General features: G+C 43.8%; 1 protein-coding gene across 1 annotated transcript in view; it reads left to right on the forward strand.

Moving 5' to 3' along the window:
- Positions 1–13,218: 13,218 nt before the first annotated feature.
- KDR (kinase insert domain receptor) overlaps positions 13,219–15,684 on the forward strand; it is a 30,274-nt gene continuing 27,808 nt past the window's right edge. The window contains exons 1-3 of the mRNA XM_053976462.1: positions 13,219–13,287; positions 14,535–14,625; positions 15,117–15,313. Coding sequence (XP_053832437.1) covers positions 13,236–13,287; positions 14,535–14,625; positions 15,117–15,313 — 340 coding nt within the window. The 5' untranslated portion in view covers positions 13,219–13,235. The remainder of the gene's footprint in view (positions 13,288–14,534; positions 14,626–15,116; positions 15,314–15,684) is intronic.

The following is a 15,684-nucleotide window of genomic DNA, read 5'->3' on the forward strand; positions in this document are numbered from 1 at the left end:
AATTATAAGGGGAGCAGAGAGAATGTTTACAATGAAAATGGTGCTTAATCTCCATGAATGACAGGAAAAGATTAGGCAAACAACAGATAAACCATCTTATCATTTAGAAGTATACCCGCTGAATGTGTTGTAAAATAAATACACTGCTGGTCTTTAAATCCTTTGTGCATCAAAGGACCAGGAGCACAAAAAGGACTCATTCACCTCAAACAGGATTTACATGGATTCTCCATCCAAAGATTTAAAAATACTTCCATTGATCAACCACTCCAGTCTAGCATCTGAGCTGACCTGGATGTCCCTGCTGGGCCCACAAATTGTATCTGCTTGCTGTGCTGCCTCCATAGCCAGAGTGATGCTGGCTGCAGCAGCTCCCTCTCCTCCACTGTGATTCAGAAACTAGGCAAAATGGTCTCTGTTGCTATGTTGGCTTCACTGGGCTATGATGTGACTATAAGGCCTTTATTTTAGGAAAGCCCACCATGGTAGCCCATTTTTTATACAACACTGTAGTCAACTTGCATAGCCAAGAACGGGTGGCTTGGGTTTTATGCCCTTTCTTGTTAATGGTAACTCAAAACTGCAATTGCTAACACTGGATTAAGACTGCCAGGCTCTAACAAAACCTAAGAAAAACCTAAACATTTATACACTGTGACCTCTGGATTGATAAAGGTAATTTTGAGAAGTATTTCACAGAGGGAAAAATTTCTGTGCCTTTATCAATTAGGTGAGAGCTCTTGAGATACTTCTCCCATTTACATGTTCAGAAGATTGTCGCTTTAGACACTATGTTATCATCCCACTATAACATCCTCTCTCACAGCAAGAGCATTTTTCTACCACTAAACATACAAAGCCCAGATACTTCCAGCTTTCATAAAAATTCATTCTGCAGAGCCTTTCCTGGCATTTGACATCAAATGGAAGTTCTTCCTTATCCAGTCCATTACAAGTCCTCCAGAGTATAAAGGCTGCAATTCCAAAGTGCTATGCAGCTGTTACTGAAGTTGATCCAAAGATAAGGGGCAGTTTCATTCACCTCTGGAAGAGAACAATGTACAAACCTTTCAGTGTGATGGATAAACTGTGGAGAGCCTGATTTGTTGTTGTGTCATCTCCCAAAGTAAATCTCTTCCAGGTTAAGGCTGTCTCCAAATATCACCTCCAAAAATTTATGCAAGTTTTTCCCTGTATTGGAACTTCATTATCTATGACTATATGTTGATGTTCACTTTGAAGAAAATGATGTCTCTGTTCCTACTGCATAAAAAGCCCTACCACACTCACAGTAGAGGATTATATCATTCTCTATTACAGTTTTAAAAGTAATTACTTCAGGTAGATAACTGGTAAAATCCAACCCTTAAGAATTAAATCTAACCTGTACATACTGAAAACAATATAGATTAACTTTATTGGTGGAAATAGCCTTACCATTTTTGCAAACCAATTGTAGCTGAATTCCAAAGATGTGTTCCTGCCCCGAGCACATAGCTTTTGCAGTTCTGGGTTTTTTATAAAACCAACAGGTTTCTATAGGCTCTGCAAACACCTCCTGATGAATGAAAGTCAGTGTTCTTCTCTGTGTAGGTTCTTTCTTGCATGAAATAATGACCATTGTTTTTAAGAAAATATATCTGATATCAGCCCATAGGTAGAATTATTTTTTACTCACTGGTGGAAGTTATGGTCCTGTATGAAGACTCATTACTCTGCAATCAGATCATATTTCAGATGAAGAACTACTTGGCATTTCTTCACACAGAGCAGAAGTCATTATCAACTTCAGAGAAATTAAGGGTTACTGAATTTGGGTTGCTGTCAAAAGGATTATTAAGTTGAATAATTAGACAAATTGGGGATTTTTTTTCTCTTTTGGCATTCTCAGGGCGAGTTAGTTTTAAGTGGCATTTTAGATACCTTACATTAACCAGTGAAGGATGTTCATGCAGAATTTTCCAGTCTGCATCAGTTCACAGGAGGTCAGAACTGGACTTCCTTTGGAAACACTGTGGTTTCTTTTTGGAAGGCACTGGCCTTTCATTTTTCTATGATTGGCAATGAATAAATCCAAGGCACTTTGGCATTTGGCACCCAAAGTACATTTGAACATATTAACACATTAACACACTGGATTTTGTTGTAGTCTCATTAGCATGTTCTGGGGTTCCATGGGTTTCCAAAGTCACCACACAGCCAGAGAATGTGGTGCTATTCCTTGGCCTGACTTGTCTTGGAGAACAGAGCACTGGGGACTCCTGTGGGAGGACCTGTTTCCACTGCTTAGTCACTGTCCTTTGATGATACAACCTGATAACTGCAAGTGGGCAGTAATTTCATTTGCTGTCACACCAGAATAGCAGCCATCTGGGGAGGTGGATCAATAAAGGTAAGAAAAGGTCCATGCTGAACTCTAACTGGACTGAGGAGACTGAATGCCCATGGGGCACTCATCATCCCTCCCAAAGACGCGAACAACCTGATGCTACATGGTCTTCGGTTCCTTGTTTACTACTCAGCTCTCCCTGCTGCGCCCTGCAATGGAAACTGGTTTGTTTTCATTCACCAGGGTCGTTTGAACCCAAACACCTTCCCATCACACAGCTATCCTACGGGCCGATGAAAATACCGACCCCTGGCCACGGGAAGGTACAGGATGTGGTTGTGCTAGCAGAGCCGGCGTGCAGGTGGCAAGCCCTCGCAGCAGAGGAGCCAAGGGTCAGGAAACATGTGGAGCTAAAGGGGCGGAAGAGAAAGTAGGGAGCCCGGACTGAGTTTTCCTGATGACACGCATTGTCCAAGAGGAAGGCTGGAGGCTACGGAAAGTGACTTTCGCTGACTGCACCAGGCGAGTGTGGCAAAGCTGCCTACTTATGTGTGTTCTCCTGGCCAGCTGGGGCCATGCTTTGTAGGCCAACTGGATTAAGGAAGGGAAGCAGTATTCAAAATCATTTAACAGCTTTTAATCAGGATCTGTATTTTTCTTTTTTTTTTTCTTACTAACTAGAAACCATATACTTATATTTTCCCACTTGCTTCCTTTAATAATGGGAAAATGTTATTATATACCAGTAGGTGTGTTATTCTCCTAGCATGTTTGGACATCCATACCTTGGATTTGCCTGAAATTCAACCAAAATATTTTCACAGGTTCACACACACACAAAAATCTAGTCACTGAAATGATAACAAGAGGATAGCAAATTTGCAGTTAAACTGTGTGAATACGGTAAATAATATTATAAATGAGGCAGAGGGAAAGGAAGGCAGAGACAGAGGCTTATTCAACATAGTGACTGTTCATGCATCTGTGGACACTGGACAGATTTATTCTTCACTCTCACCTGCTGCTATATTTTTTGGGTTAAAAACATTGTGATTTTTAAGAATTTAGAAATGATAATTTTATGCTTAGATTCTCACCCTTTATAAATCAAATACTCCTGTATTTCTAAGTCTGAAATAAAATAAGTCTTCTTGGCAGATATCAGTGACCCTCATCTCAATATCTTCCTTCCTTGAAGTGCTCAGTTACCTTTTTCTTGGCACATGACAGTCTGCAGATGTCAAAGAATAAGAAGGTGTGTCGTGTGTGGTGCCAACAGTTCAGTGTTGGCATAGTATTTCCTGCAATAAAGGTCTAATTTCAGGCTTATGGAGAATTCCTGCTGACTCACATCCTGTGGCATTTTATGGATAAAAGTCCAAAACAGATAATCTGAGGTCCATGTCACTTTCATAAAGTTTTCTCCCTTTTCACCCAAATGGTTGCTTTCACCACTCATTTCTAATGTTGATACTTGTGGCTTCAGGAAAAAAGTCCTTCCTACCAATTTAAGGCTGGAGATTTGGCATCCCTATCTACATCTGCACCTGTGTAGTTTGCACCATGTCATTCTTGGACTCTCAATTCCCACCTCACCTCGTCTCTGCTGCCTAGCGTTTCACTGCTGGTCTCAGCTGAAAATGAGAGTTATAACCTCTGCAGAGAAAGCAATGCCCCAGAGGATGGCCTGGCAGCCTCCACCACGCAGTCTTCTGTGGATCAGTTTTCCCAGTCTGTGGTGTTCTGTATCCAGGGCTTCCCTGGAAAATGTGATGTTGACTGTGGAAAAGAACACAGCTGGGCTCTTTCCCTGACTGCTCCCTCAGCTCCAGGATGGTTCTCTAGGAAACCCTCCAGCCCCTCCCAAGGTTCTGTGCTTTCCTTATTGTTTCCTTGGCATTGCTAGCCTTAATCAGCTCCTTCTGAGTCTGGGCAGGAGGAAAAATGTGTCCTCATTGCTTGCTGTGAGTGTTACAAGGAAGGGTCACCTTGGTGACTCCCACAACTGAAAGGGTGGGAATGGAAATGTATTACAAGCACTGAATCAGCAATTCAGTGAAATGAAATAATTTCAAAATGTTTATCAGCTATGTTTACTGTATAGTTAATAAATGTTATACTAATAGAATTCCAGAAATATTCCTGACCTCTCACAAAGTACAGATAAATATAAAAGTGTATAAATATAAATGTATATATTATAGCCCCCATATATATGATTATACAGTTTGTATTTTTAGAATAATCTTGAGTGCTAAAGTTGCTATTATATATGATCCTAAAATCCTCCTGAATAACACGCAGGCTCTGAGCCCTTTGTCTGCTATTAATTGGCTGGCTCTAACTTCAGCCAGGCTCAAGCTTCTAGTAAATACTCCTCTTCTCTTCTAGTAGAATTTGTACTTCAATAATGAAGCACTGTGTCCCAGTGGGCTCCCTTTGCTGCCTGTGGTTTCCAGAGGTCAGACTACATGTCCTAATATTTCCTTTTGTCCTAAATGATTATTCTATGAATTTTGTGCATGTCTTGTTTGGGCGTCCCCCTGCAGAAAACAATGTGGAATGTATTTGTTAACCTTTGGTTGGTGACAACCTTTGGTGAGACAAACCCAGTGAGGAATACGGTCAGTGCCTGGTCACTTCCTTTCCTTTCCTGTTGATGCTTTTCTTCTGGTCCCACATTGCCACACATCAGCCACTAAATGTTCAGCCACTACAGCCACAGCAGAAAACAATGAGGAGGTGGTACAATATTTGCTATGATTTTTCTTCTTGGATGAGAGATGTGAGAAAATAGATGATCAAAAATAGTGTAATCAATCAGTCAGCTTGTTCACAAAGGTAAAATTCATAGAAAACAGAGCTTTGGGTTAGGGTTTCTGGCTTTGGGGTCAAGAATTTGATTGTGAGAATTGAGGTAGTCTGCTTCTCCAGACTGTTCAAACATGATTTGTACCCCTGTAAAGAGAGCACTTTGATCAGCAAAGAAGCTGTCATATTCTCCCTGTTCCTTTTCAAACCTGACTGATCTGTGTCCTGGAAGGGAAGCCTGAACAGAAGTTGAACTTGCCCTTAGTGGAACAGTTCTTTTCTTTGGAACAAATGATGGCCATTATCTCAGGAAAATGGGTATGAAGTAAAACAAAGAAAAATACTAACACGAAATGACATGATCAAATTGTGATGAACTTTTACACTTTGTAAGAAAAGGCTTTTGAGATATAGGTGTTAAAAATCAACTCACTTATTACAATTTTAAAGGGTTTAATCACATTTAAGTTATCTGCTGTGCAAGTAAATTTTGAACATAAAAACAAGGGTTCCTCACTGTTGAGATAAAAATAGTTCTTCAGAGGGACTGTGAGAGCCAGGTGTGCTAGTACTCGAAAAAGTCTTTAGAAGAATGGTAGAGTGATGGAGCTTCCTCCTGTATCTGTAGGAGCCCTTGCTGTGTCTTTTGTGGATCTCAAAATTCTTTGAGTTCTAAAGTCCCTACATTATGTCTCAAAATACAGTTACTATTGAATTATCCTGGCTGTGAAAGTATTTGGGAAGAAAAATAATTACCTGGCAGGAACCAATTTGGAAGTTTTCCCAAATGCAGTTTAAGTGTACTAGCAAGCATTAGCTGGGAAAGAGATGTCACATGCTCTGTGCCATTGGCTCTGCTTTGGGAAAGTCGTTTGATGTAATTTTGAATCATCACTATAAAACTCTGCTTGAACTTTGGCAACTGTTGATGCATTTCAGAAGTCCTCACCAATTTTTGCCCTCAGATGTCACCCAGGAATTCTTAGCTGGAAGTAGGGTGATGTGAATAATGGTTTGGAGGTTAGGTGGTTTTGGATTTCTTTCAGTTGTGCTGCTGAACACACAAAAAATGACAGGGTTAGGGTTAGGGTTCAAGATAGCTTCCAAGAGAAAGGTGTAGAAAAGGTATCAGCTCAAACTGATCACATTAGTTCTTCTAGCTGAAAAGGAATGCTGAAATGTTGTTGCAGGCTGGATGAAATATTACACTTGACCCAATAAAGAAGTACTTAATTTTGGGCTGTTTTATTAAAGAATGGGAAACCACAAATTGTATTCCTATTAAGTATGAATACATGTGACTTGAATAAACCTGAGAAGACACTCTAATACCCACTTCTATCATAAATTAGAATTAAATTTCATCCCTTACAAAATTTGACAGACCTGATCTGAAATACCTCAATTGATGTCAGTCCCACACCCTCCAGACAACATTATTCAGTGCTTAACTGCCCTGAAAATCAGAAAATGTACCCCATTATCTGAGATGGATCTCCTGTCCAGAAAATTAGACTGATTATTTCCTCTTTTACCTTTGGTGACTATAAGGATAATTGATCAGGGACCTCCAGCCTGTCCCCACTGGAAGGTTGTTATCACGCCTGTCGTCTGGTCTCCTCCTCTTCAAGACTGAACAGTCTCAGATCTGTCAGCCTTTCCTTGTAGGCTGAGTTTTCACAATTCCTGACAGCCTTTTGCTCTCCTTTGAGTTTCCTCCCGTTTCAACTCTTAATGCTGTCCTACGAAGTCCTGGTAGTTTTTTCCAGTTGTTGTTACCAGTAAATTTTAGGCTTGTTCCCTAGGGAAATAGGATTTACTAATCACATTTTATGTCTGTCTTTTTACTTTTTCTATCTACTTGACTCATGATTTTTTAACTCTTCTGCCAGTTTCAAGCAAATGTGACAGTGGTTAAATGTATCTAAGATATTAGGTCCTTATTTATTTCATTTAAGAAGTGGCAAGGTGTAGGAGAGATCTGATTAGAGTGATCACCAGTGAAAGGTTGCTACATGACAAAATCCTTGGCAGACACTGAGGCACCTCCATAGCAGAAAAGTGCTACAAACAACACAAAACCCTTCAGATTTTTTCTTAGGCAGTATGGAACACACAAACACCCTGGGAGCTGGGGTGCATTGCTTCTACCCCAAACACAATGATGACTTTTAAGAATATGTTGGATTGGCTGGCTCCCTGTCAGATACATTCATAATTTTTCTTTATTTCATATAAAAACCAGAAACATATATCTGTGTCAGATTGTTTCCCAAAGTTTGACCCCTACTCCTATGGAAATTCAGCTGTGGGAGGCCTGGCTTCGTGTCACTAGAAAGCCTCAGACCCCATGCCATAACAGGTGGCCATTTTAGGTTTCCTGATGGTGCTGCTCCACATCAAACAAACACCTTCCATACTTGCAGGCACATGGTCCAGAATCCAGGTCTTTGCTCCAGGACCTTCTCTGTGAGTAGTGTGATACTTGCTCCCTTGTTTTCCTTCAGTGAATATTAAGAGAATCCATAGTGAATATTAAGAGAATCCATGTAAAAACACAGCCATTTGGACAAAGTACCTAAGGATGCTGCCTTCCATTCCTGCAGCATGGAGGTGAGGACATTCTTGTGAATGCAAATCCCTTCACAGGAGGGGATGCAGTGAAAATGTGCTGCACCAGGCAACTAATAGAAAAAAATATTTTGTCCTTCTCCATCAGTTCTTTCAACCTAGGCTTTGAGACTTTTTTCAGAGACTTTCAACTTTGAGCCCCAAAAAGGAGAAAAAGTCAATAGGAAAAAAAACCCCAACAACAAGGAAAAAAAAATATTGCATGCCACTTCTGCTTAAGAATCTGTAGCTTATCCCTGTCACCAGTTGCCCCTCCATTAGCCAAATTGACCAGGGGCCCCAGACACCCTCTGCTTCCTGCTCAGAAAGTGATGCTTCAGAGTTGCTTCCTGCTGCAAGCAACAGGGAATCCATAGACTTCAGCCACATAAACAACAAAGGCATTTGTCCCTTCTCCACAAAGCCCTTGCCCCGCAAAGAGTTTGGTGGGAAAAAACAGCTAGATAGGGTAAAAAAAGGAGTAGCTCCTTGAATGAAGGGTGTGTAGGACCCTGTTGTCCTGGCAGGAGTAATTACGCAGAGTTTTAGGACACAATAGGGACAAGTAAATAAACAATGATATAAAATGAGTTTTTCAAAGGTGTGTCCCTAAAATTCCACATGCCTGGAACCATAATCACATGCCTAGAAGTGGAGAGACATATACAAGGTACTTTAGACTAGTCTGGGGCTTGACAGCAATGAACCTGCTCCTCCAGTTTTGTTACCATCAGCATCTAGCCAAGCTAGAATAGAGCTGCTTTGGGGATGTCCATGCCCACTGAACTCACACCTCCTGTTTATAAATGGACAAATCCAAATACAAAGCACATATCCCTAGATTCCAGCAAAGGTATCAATGTTTTTGGCATACTCTGAAAATAGAAGCATTCGCACCTCTACCTTTAGGCAACTCTGTCTAAAAGTTAGTGGGTTTATGCCGTCTCATTCCTATTTCCACATCTGTTCTCACCTGAGACAATTATTATCTCATTTCCAGCTGGATGGTTTGATTTTGTCCTTTGCAATGTCCCTTGCAAACCAACAGGTTTTGTGGGGTCTACACACGAAGTATATGTTGTGGTAAACATAGTTCTGATCTTGCACACCATTTACATGAATGCCATCTCCTTTTCTTGAAGTGGCATCTTGTATGTACTTCGTGTCTGCCTCATCAAAGTTTATCAGTGTGCTGGGGATGTGTGCCTGCTGAAGGCCACACTAGGGCCGAGGCTGCAGGCTGCTGCAGTGGTGCAGTCTGCAATGTAGACAGAGCTGAAGGGAGCATCCAGTCCTGCGTTAGATGCTGAGGTGCTTGCAGCCGCCTCTGCGGCACAGAGGTGTGACTGGGAGGCGGTACAGCTGCTGGCTGCCGCGTTCCAGATGTATTCTGCATGGGATGCTGACCCCTGGTAAACTTGTTGAGCTACAGGAGCAGGAAAGCACATAATCGGTGTTGCCAGGGCTAGCCCTTATCTCCCCCCAGGTTGTTACTTGAATAATTAAGCAAACAAAGGGCCGCTTGGCTGCTGCTGCTCTGGCCTCTAGTCGGACTCCTCGGCAGGGCTGCCCAGGAAGCCCGGACAGAGCCAGAGAGCCTGGGGGAGTCGTGACAGGTCGGGGAGGAGACGGGAGGGGGCTTGTCCGGTTCCTCTGCTGCTTCTTTGTGTCCTGTTTTTAATGAGCTTTGGCGATCAGAGGAGCAGATGCACAAAAGCTCGCCGGCCCCGCTTGGCCAAGGCAAGGCTTGGTGCCCCCTCGCATTGCTCAGACCATTGATTCCCAGGGACCGTTCGTGGACACGGAGCTTCCCCTGCGTGCAGGCTGCAGCAGAAAGAGGCTGATAAGCCCAGAGACTGGGAGCACACTGATTTCAGAATGGAAGCTGCTCTCCCAGGGGCTCTGGGAGATACTGTGTGAACGGGGAGTCAACCTGATGAAGCACAGAGTGATGCACAGGGTTTGATTACATTCTGTCTGTCAGCCACCAGTTCTTCCACAGCTCAGTCTCATGCTGAGCTGAGATCTGCTCAGTGTGGCAGGACGGCTGAAGTTTCATGGAGTTCCTTCTAGCTGCATGCTTCTTTGCTGTTATTGTCTGGCCAAGGCAGGGGCACTTTTTTGAAGCAAGACAAATTTAAAACGTCTTGATGGGTTTTCCTGTTACTTGAGGCAGGTGAGAATGCTGAGACAGAGTGCCTTGAGAAGCCATTGCAGGCTGGATTTAGATCCCAGGAAATTTTTCACATTAACACTGTCTCTGGAGAGGGAGGAAATCCTATCCTGTACTCAACGAACTACATTAATATGTTTGACCTTTCTCACTAGATCTCTGTGGTTCAGCTCTGATAGTCTCTGGTGCAGTCTGGACTATGCTAGATACTCTACAAGTCTGAAGGATGACACAAAGGCTGTGCAGAGATCACAGCCTAAAAGGCTGGATGAGAAAGCTGCCATCCCTTAAACCACTGGGGTTTTGTACCCAGCCATCTGTGTCCCATAGTTATCACAGCAACAATATATTATAATATAATATATTGTTATATGTTATATATTGTTATATATTATAATATAATTATTATATATATAATATATATTATATATATTATATATATTATATATAATAGATATAATATAATATATATAAAAATTATATAATATATAGTAATATAATATATAATAATGTAACAGATAATAATATAATAGCGACTCTGTCACTTGGATTTCTTGGATTTCAGGTGACTGTCTTTCTTCTGTGCTTTGGTTGATTTTTCTCTCAGAGGTTCCCAATGGCATCTTCCAGTGAAAATACACTTGCAAAAGCCCCATTGAAGCTCAAAATAGAAAAAATCAGTTTAGCAAAGTACATATGACATCATACATCATGTATTGGTAAAGTCACCTCACATCTTTTCCAATTCTCAACTTCCCCAAACATCTGCCATTTTCAATGATACTTGGCTTTAGTTTTTATTTGATGTTCCTAGAGGATTAGTCTCACCAGAGAAAAGTCCTGCATCTGTTGAATGACTCTTTGGAAGAAAGTTACTTTTGTGCTTAAATGTTTACAGGGTTAGAGCCCCATTCAAAGAAGTCACCTTCTTGTTCTCATTGGTGCCACAAATGTCCCAGGTACTACAAGGATGGCAATTCATACATTGAAGCAGCAGTTCCAGCAGAATTATTCTAGTTACTAAGATTATACTGACAGCCAGGCAAAGTGCCGAAGGATTGTGTCCCATTTAGGAAGCACAGTGTAAAAACTGAGATCTCACTGGGATCACTCAGGGAGATAAAAACAATTTGTGCTTTTGAAATGTGGAGTTCCCTGTGGATGAGCTACAGTCACAATGTGCAAGCTCCTTGCTGCCAGTTGCTCAGTTCGATGTGTGCACTCAGCAGGTTTGTGTGTTTGAAGGGTCAGCCCCTCTTTACTTCCCTTCTTCAGGATGCTGCAGGGCAGAAGGAGGCAGGGGAACATGGTAAATGCCAAAGGGCCTGTAGAGGGCTAACATTCATCTATCTTGGCTTAGATGTGCTTAGGGCAAACAGTAGGTATTTGTTTCCATAAAGCTCAGGCACCACAATAATTTTCATAAATGAAAGCAGCCCTCCCTTTCAAACCACTCGTTTAATAGCAATGACTGTGCATGAAAACAGACCCCAAGTGGTATTGCAGTAAGCTGTAGCTGCACATATTTTCGACAGCTGCATTTTGGAAGCTCTCATAGGAATGCAGAAAGCATTAAAGTGAGCTGCCAGCGACTTTACTGTTTTCTATGGATCCTGTAACAATTTCATGTAAACAGTTTTTAACTTACCCCTATAATTTAATTTTCTTTGTTGACTGCCTAAACTGCTTTTGAGGCAAACACTTCTTGCAGGTCATCCAACCCTTATAATTTTTTTTTTTTCTCTTTGTAGTCAAAACCAACAAAACCAGCATCACCACAAATAAAGTTACTAAAACTGCCTTTTTTAGCAGTAGGTACCTCTGGTTTTCAGTAAGTATCTGTCACTAGCACACTAGCACTTACATGCAGCCTAGTTTCAGCAAGGTCAGTAGTTGAACTCACTGCCGGAGTTCCCCAAATCACTCAGCAATACCAATGACCTCACCTGCAGTATGATGCAGATGGGGGCATTAATGAAGGCTGCCAATATTCTGGTTTAAGAGCTTATAAGAACAGCAAGTGCAGTTTTTATTTGCATGGTGCTGACTTGCTGCCACTTGAATCACATGAGTCTTATTTGACTTTTCATGGATTTTATTTGATCTCTAGGAAAACTTTGGCTTCTCCCATTCCCTGTATCTTTCTGTGAGCATCAGGGATGTAATTTTAAAGGAAATTACACTCTTTCTCCAATACAGTAAAATACCTGGAATTACATTGCATGCAAAATAAAATCGCTGCTTCATTAACTTAGTCATGGGAGTGGACAAGCTCCCATGCAGATTTGCAGGGAAAAAGGAAAAGGTGGCATGTAGAGGTACACATAAGTATATGCGTGCATGTATTTCTATCTACCTGATTATTTACCTCTTTATCTATATACCTCTCTTTACTGATCTATTTCCCCCATTGGACTTGTATTGTGTGTATAAATAACACATTAATGACCACCGTGTTTATTTTTCCCAAAGGACTACCTCACAAACTTCTCTTTAACAGTCACTAGTTAATAATTCTGATTAAAAGGCATAGTTCCGGTTGGGGGATTCATTAAAAAAAAAAAAAAATCCAACACTTGGTGTGAAAGGGCAATGGCTATTGCCATGGGGAGCATCTCACAGAGAGCGGGATGTGAATGCTGACGGGTGGGAAGGGCAGCTGTGGCAGGCACTTGTTGGATCCCCTTAGCTGGGATGTGGCCAGTTGGGGTGGTTGGGTACATGCTACATGGTTAGGGGACTCCACGTTGTGATCGCAGCACTGACGCTGACAGACACTTCAAACCCGGGGGTACAGTCGCTGCCAGCAGGAACATGGCTGTGTCTTACTGACAGTACCTCATATGGCTGGCCTTTGGGATCTTTTCTGTTGGGGGGGATTTTAAGAAACCCCCAAAAAAGCACGGTGAAGCGCCAGACGACGCTGAATTTTACTGCTGAGGCCCTCCTGTTGCCGAGCAGGGAAGAGGGAGAGCTCCCGCTGCCCGTCCGAAGGGGCGCATCCCGGCGGGATGCGCAGGGGGGCCCTGGGGCCGGGAAGAGGGGCGGGATCGTGCCGGGGAGGGCGGGGGCTCGGCCCCGGGCCCCGCCCCGGGCACAAGAGGGGCGGCACCGTTCGCCGGGGTCCCGCATCCCCGCCGGGCGGTGCGGGGCGTGCGGAGCGGCTTGGCTCGGCTCGGCTCGGCCTGGCTCGGCTCGGTTCAGCTTGACTCGGCTCGGCTCGGTTCAGCTTGACTCGGCTCGGCTGGACGAGGCGCGGCTGCCGTCGGGCAGAGGGTTCGCTCCGCGCCCCGCAGCCCCGGCGGCCGCGGGATGGAGCTCGGCGCGGCGCGGCTGCTGGCGGTCCTGCTGTGCCTGGCTCCAGGTAAGCCCTGGGGGAGCCCCGCGTTGCCCGGGTCCGGTCTGTCGGGGAGCCGCCGCGGTCCGGCAGCTCCGCGGCACCCCGAGGAGAGGGGGCGTGGGGATGCCCGGGTGCCGCGGAGGGCGCGGGTGCGGCTTTCCTATGGGCTTGTCGGGGCTGCTTGAGAGGGTGAGGCAGTGCGAGTCCCCGGCTGGGACGGAACGCCCGTGGCTGCGGGCTTGCTGGCCACTCCTGTCCTGTCCTCTTGGCCTCCTGTCCGGCCGGCTGGTGCTGGCCCGTCGGAGAGGGCTGCCTGCCACGGCACAGTGTCCTGCCCGCTTGGCTCCAGCATCAGCTGTCGTTTCCGAGAGCAAAATGTCCCAGGAGCCAAACGCGGGAAACCTGTCATCAGAAGAACCTGCTCGGAATGCAAGTGATTAAAGCACGGGGAAATGCTAGCGGAATGGGGAATGTCCCGGTCTGGCCACGCTTTCTTGTTGCCCGTTGAAGCCGGCCAAGCTGTCACGGTTGGGGCTGCGGCTCGGCCCGGTGAGGCAGGATTCCTGAAAGCGATGGCAGCAGCTAGGGCGGAGTGAAATTTTTTTCCCTGTGGTACTCCCAGATGTTGCACAAGTTGGGCTGGTGCCTCAGAGCAAGCACAGGCACCCAGACCACAGTCCTCACAAGCGCCAGTGGCTCCGCGTGGATGCGATGCAAGCCACTGTGCTGATAGTCCGGTAGTTATACAGTTTTGCCTAACTTCTTAGGAGGAAAGAGATCAACTTAGAAAATCATGGCATAAAATAAATTAATGGGATCTCAGATTTGTGACAAACTGTAAAATAGTTTCTTTGCATAATTAATTGATCAGTAGTCTCAAAGAAGTATATTCAATTTATTATAAGAAAAGTTGGTAATCCCCAAGGGGGTGAGATCATCAGATGAAGGTTCACTTCGTTTCAATGTCCCACATCCTCTTGTTAGACCTTGAAGTTGGCAATGCAAGAAAACAGGAACTCCACCCTGGCTGGCTGAATTGTAGTGCTCTGCAGCTAGCTCCTGACCATCTGCCTTTGCTTCCTGTTATGACAGAATTTTTGAACTTTTTGGGATGTGTGAAAAATCATGATTTACCCTTCACTGCTAAATAGGTGATGTGAAAATGTCCACTTAAAACCTGATGAATATTCATGTATATAATGCTTTTCTGATTGAGTAGTATTTACTTGTTTATTTGGTTTATTAGAGAGGTTTCATACATGTTTTTGCAGGTTTATTTCATTCTCTGGATCAGCCAACCCTTAGCATCCAAAAAGATGTCCTCACAATAATGGCAAACAACACACTAAATATTACTTGCAGGTAAGGACAAGTCTGTTCAGCATGATTTTGATGGTTGGTTATTTCTGTAGTGAGCTTTTGTACAGAATCACACATGATGTGATCTCTCTCCTGTCAGGCCTCCTGTTTTCTCTCCACTCCCTTTGGGCCTTCTGCCTCACTTTTCCCTGACAAGCTTTAGAAATTATGTGGGAGGGCTGCAGCAAGGGAGAGCTGGGGAGTGTAGGGTGGCTGGGGGAGGAAGCATCGGCTGTGTCCTTGTGGATCCTGCTGGTGAGCCATACTCTCAGCATTCTCTTTCGGTGCTTTGTCACTTAGATTCAGCAGAATGTAAATCTCAAGTAGCTTCCTTGTAGCTGTTAGCAGTAGGTTGTCTGCGTGAATTTGTCCTACATGGTTTGACGCTCTCTCTGTGTGACGGGGTGAAGGCCATCCCTCTCCATAGCCACAGAGACTGCTGGGGCTGGGGTTCAGACCAGAAGTGTCTGCTGCTCTAACATTTGCTTTCCCAGTGGTCAGAGGCCACTGGAGTGGTCGTGGCCAGGCAAGCAGAGCAATGCTGAGAGGCGTATCTCCGTGACAGACTGCAGTGATGGCCCCTACTGCAAGACGCTTACTCTGAGCAAAGTCATTGGCAATGACACAGGGGACTACAAGTGCCTTTACAGGGACAACCAGGCAGCTACAACCATTTATGTTTATGTTCAAGGTAAGTGCTTACACAGCTCTCAGGTGTCTCTTTCCCTAGTGCCAAGAGAAAAAAGGAACATAGTGTCTCAAAACTGTTTTAATGCTAAAATTTATTAATCCTAGAATATTTGATCCTATGAAACATTTTTCTTGTTTTCATGGTGATTAATTAAATTCAGGTATTCTAGTTGCCATCAGCACAAAAGCCTTTGTGCATATAATTCTGAACTGACCTGCCACACGCAGTACATGGTCTGCTGTTCTCCACCCAGAATTTAGCATACATATCTCTGCTGCACTCTGATCCTGTCCTCATAAATGCAGAGCTACCTCTGACCTCAGCAGGAGTTTCATATGAGAGAGGATTACAGAGGTTTTATATTTGTTAAA

The sequence above is a fragment of the Vidua macroura genome, chromosome 4 (assembly GCF_024509145.1).
Source record: "Vidua macroura isolate BioBank_ID:100142 chromosome 4, ASM2450914v1, whole genome shotgun sequence".
Classification (NCBI taxonomy): domain Eukaryota; kingdom Metazoa; phylum Chordata; class Aves; order Passeriformes; family Viduidae; genus Vidua; species Vidua macroura.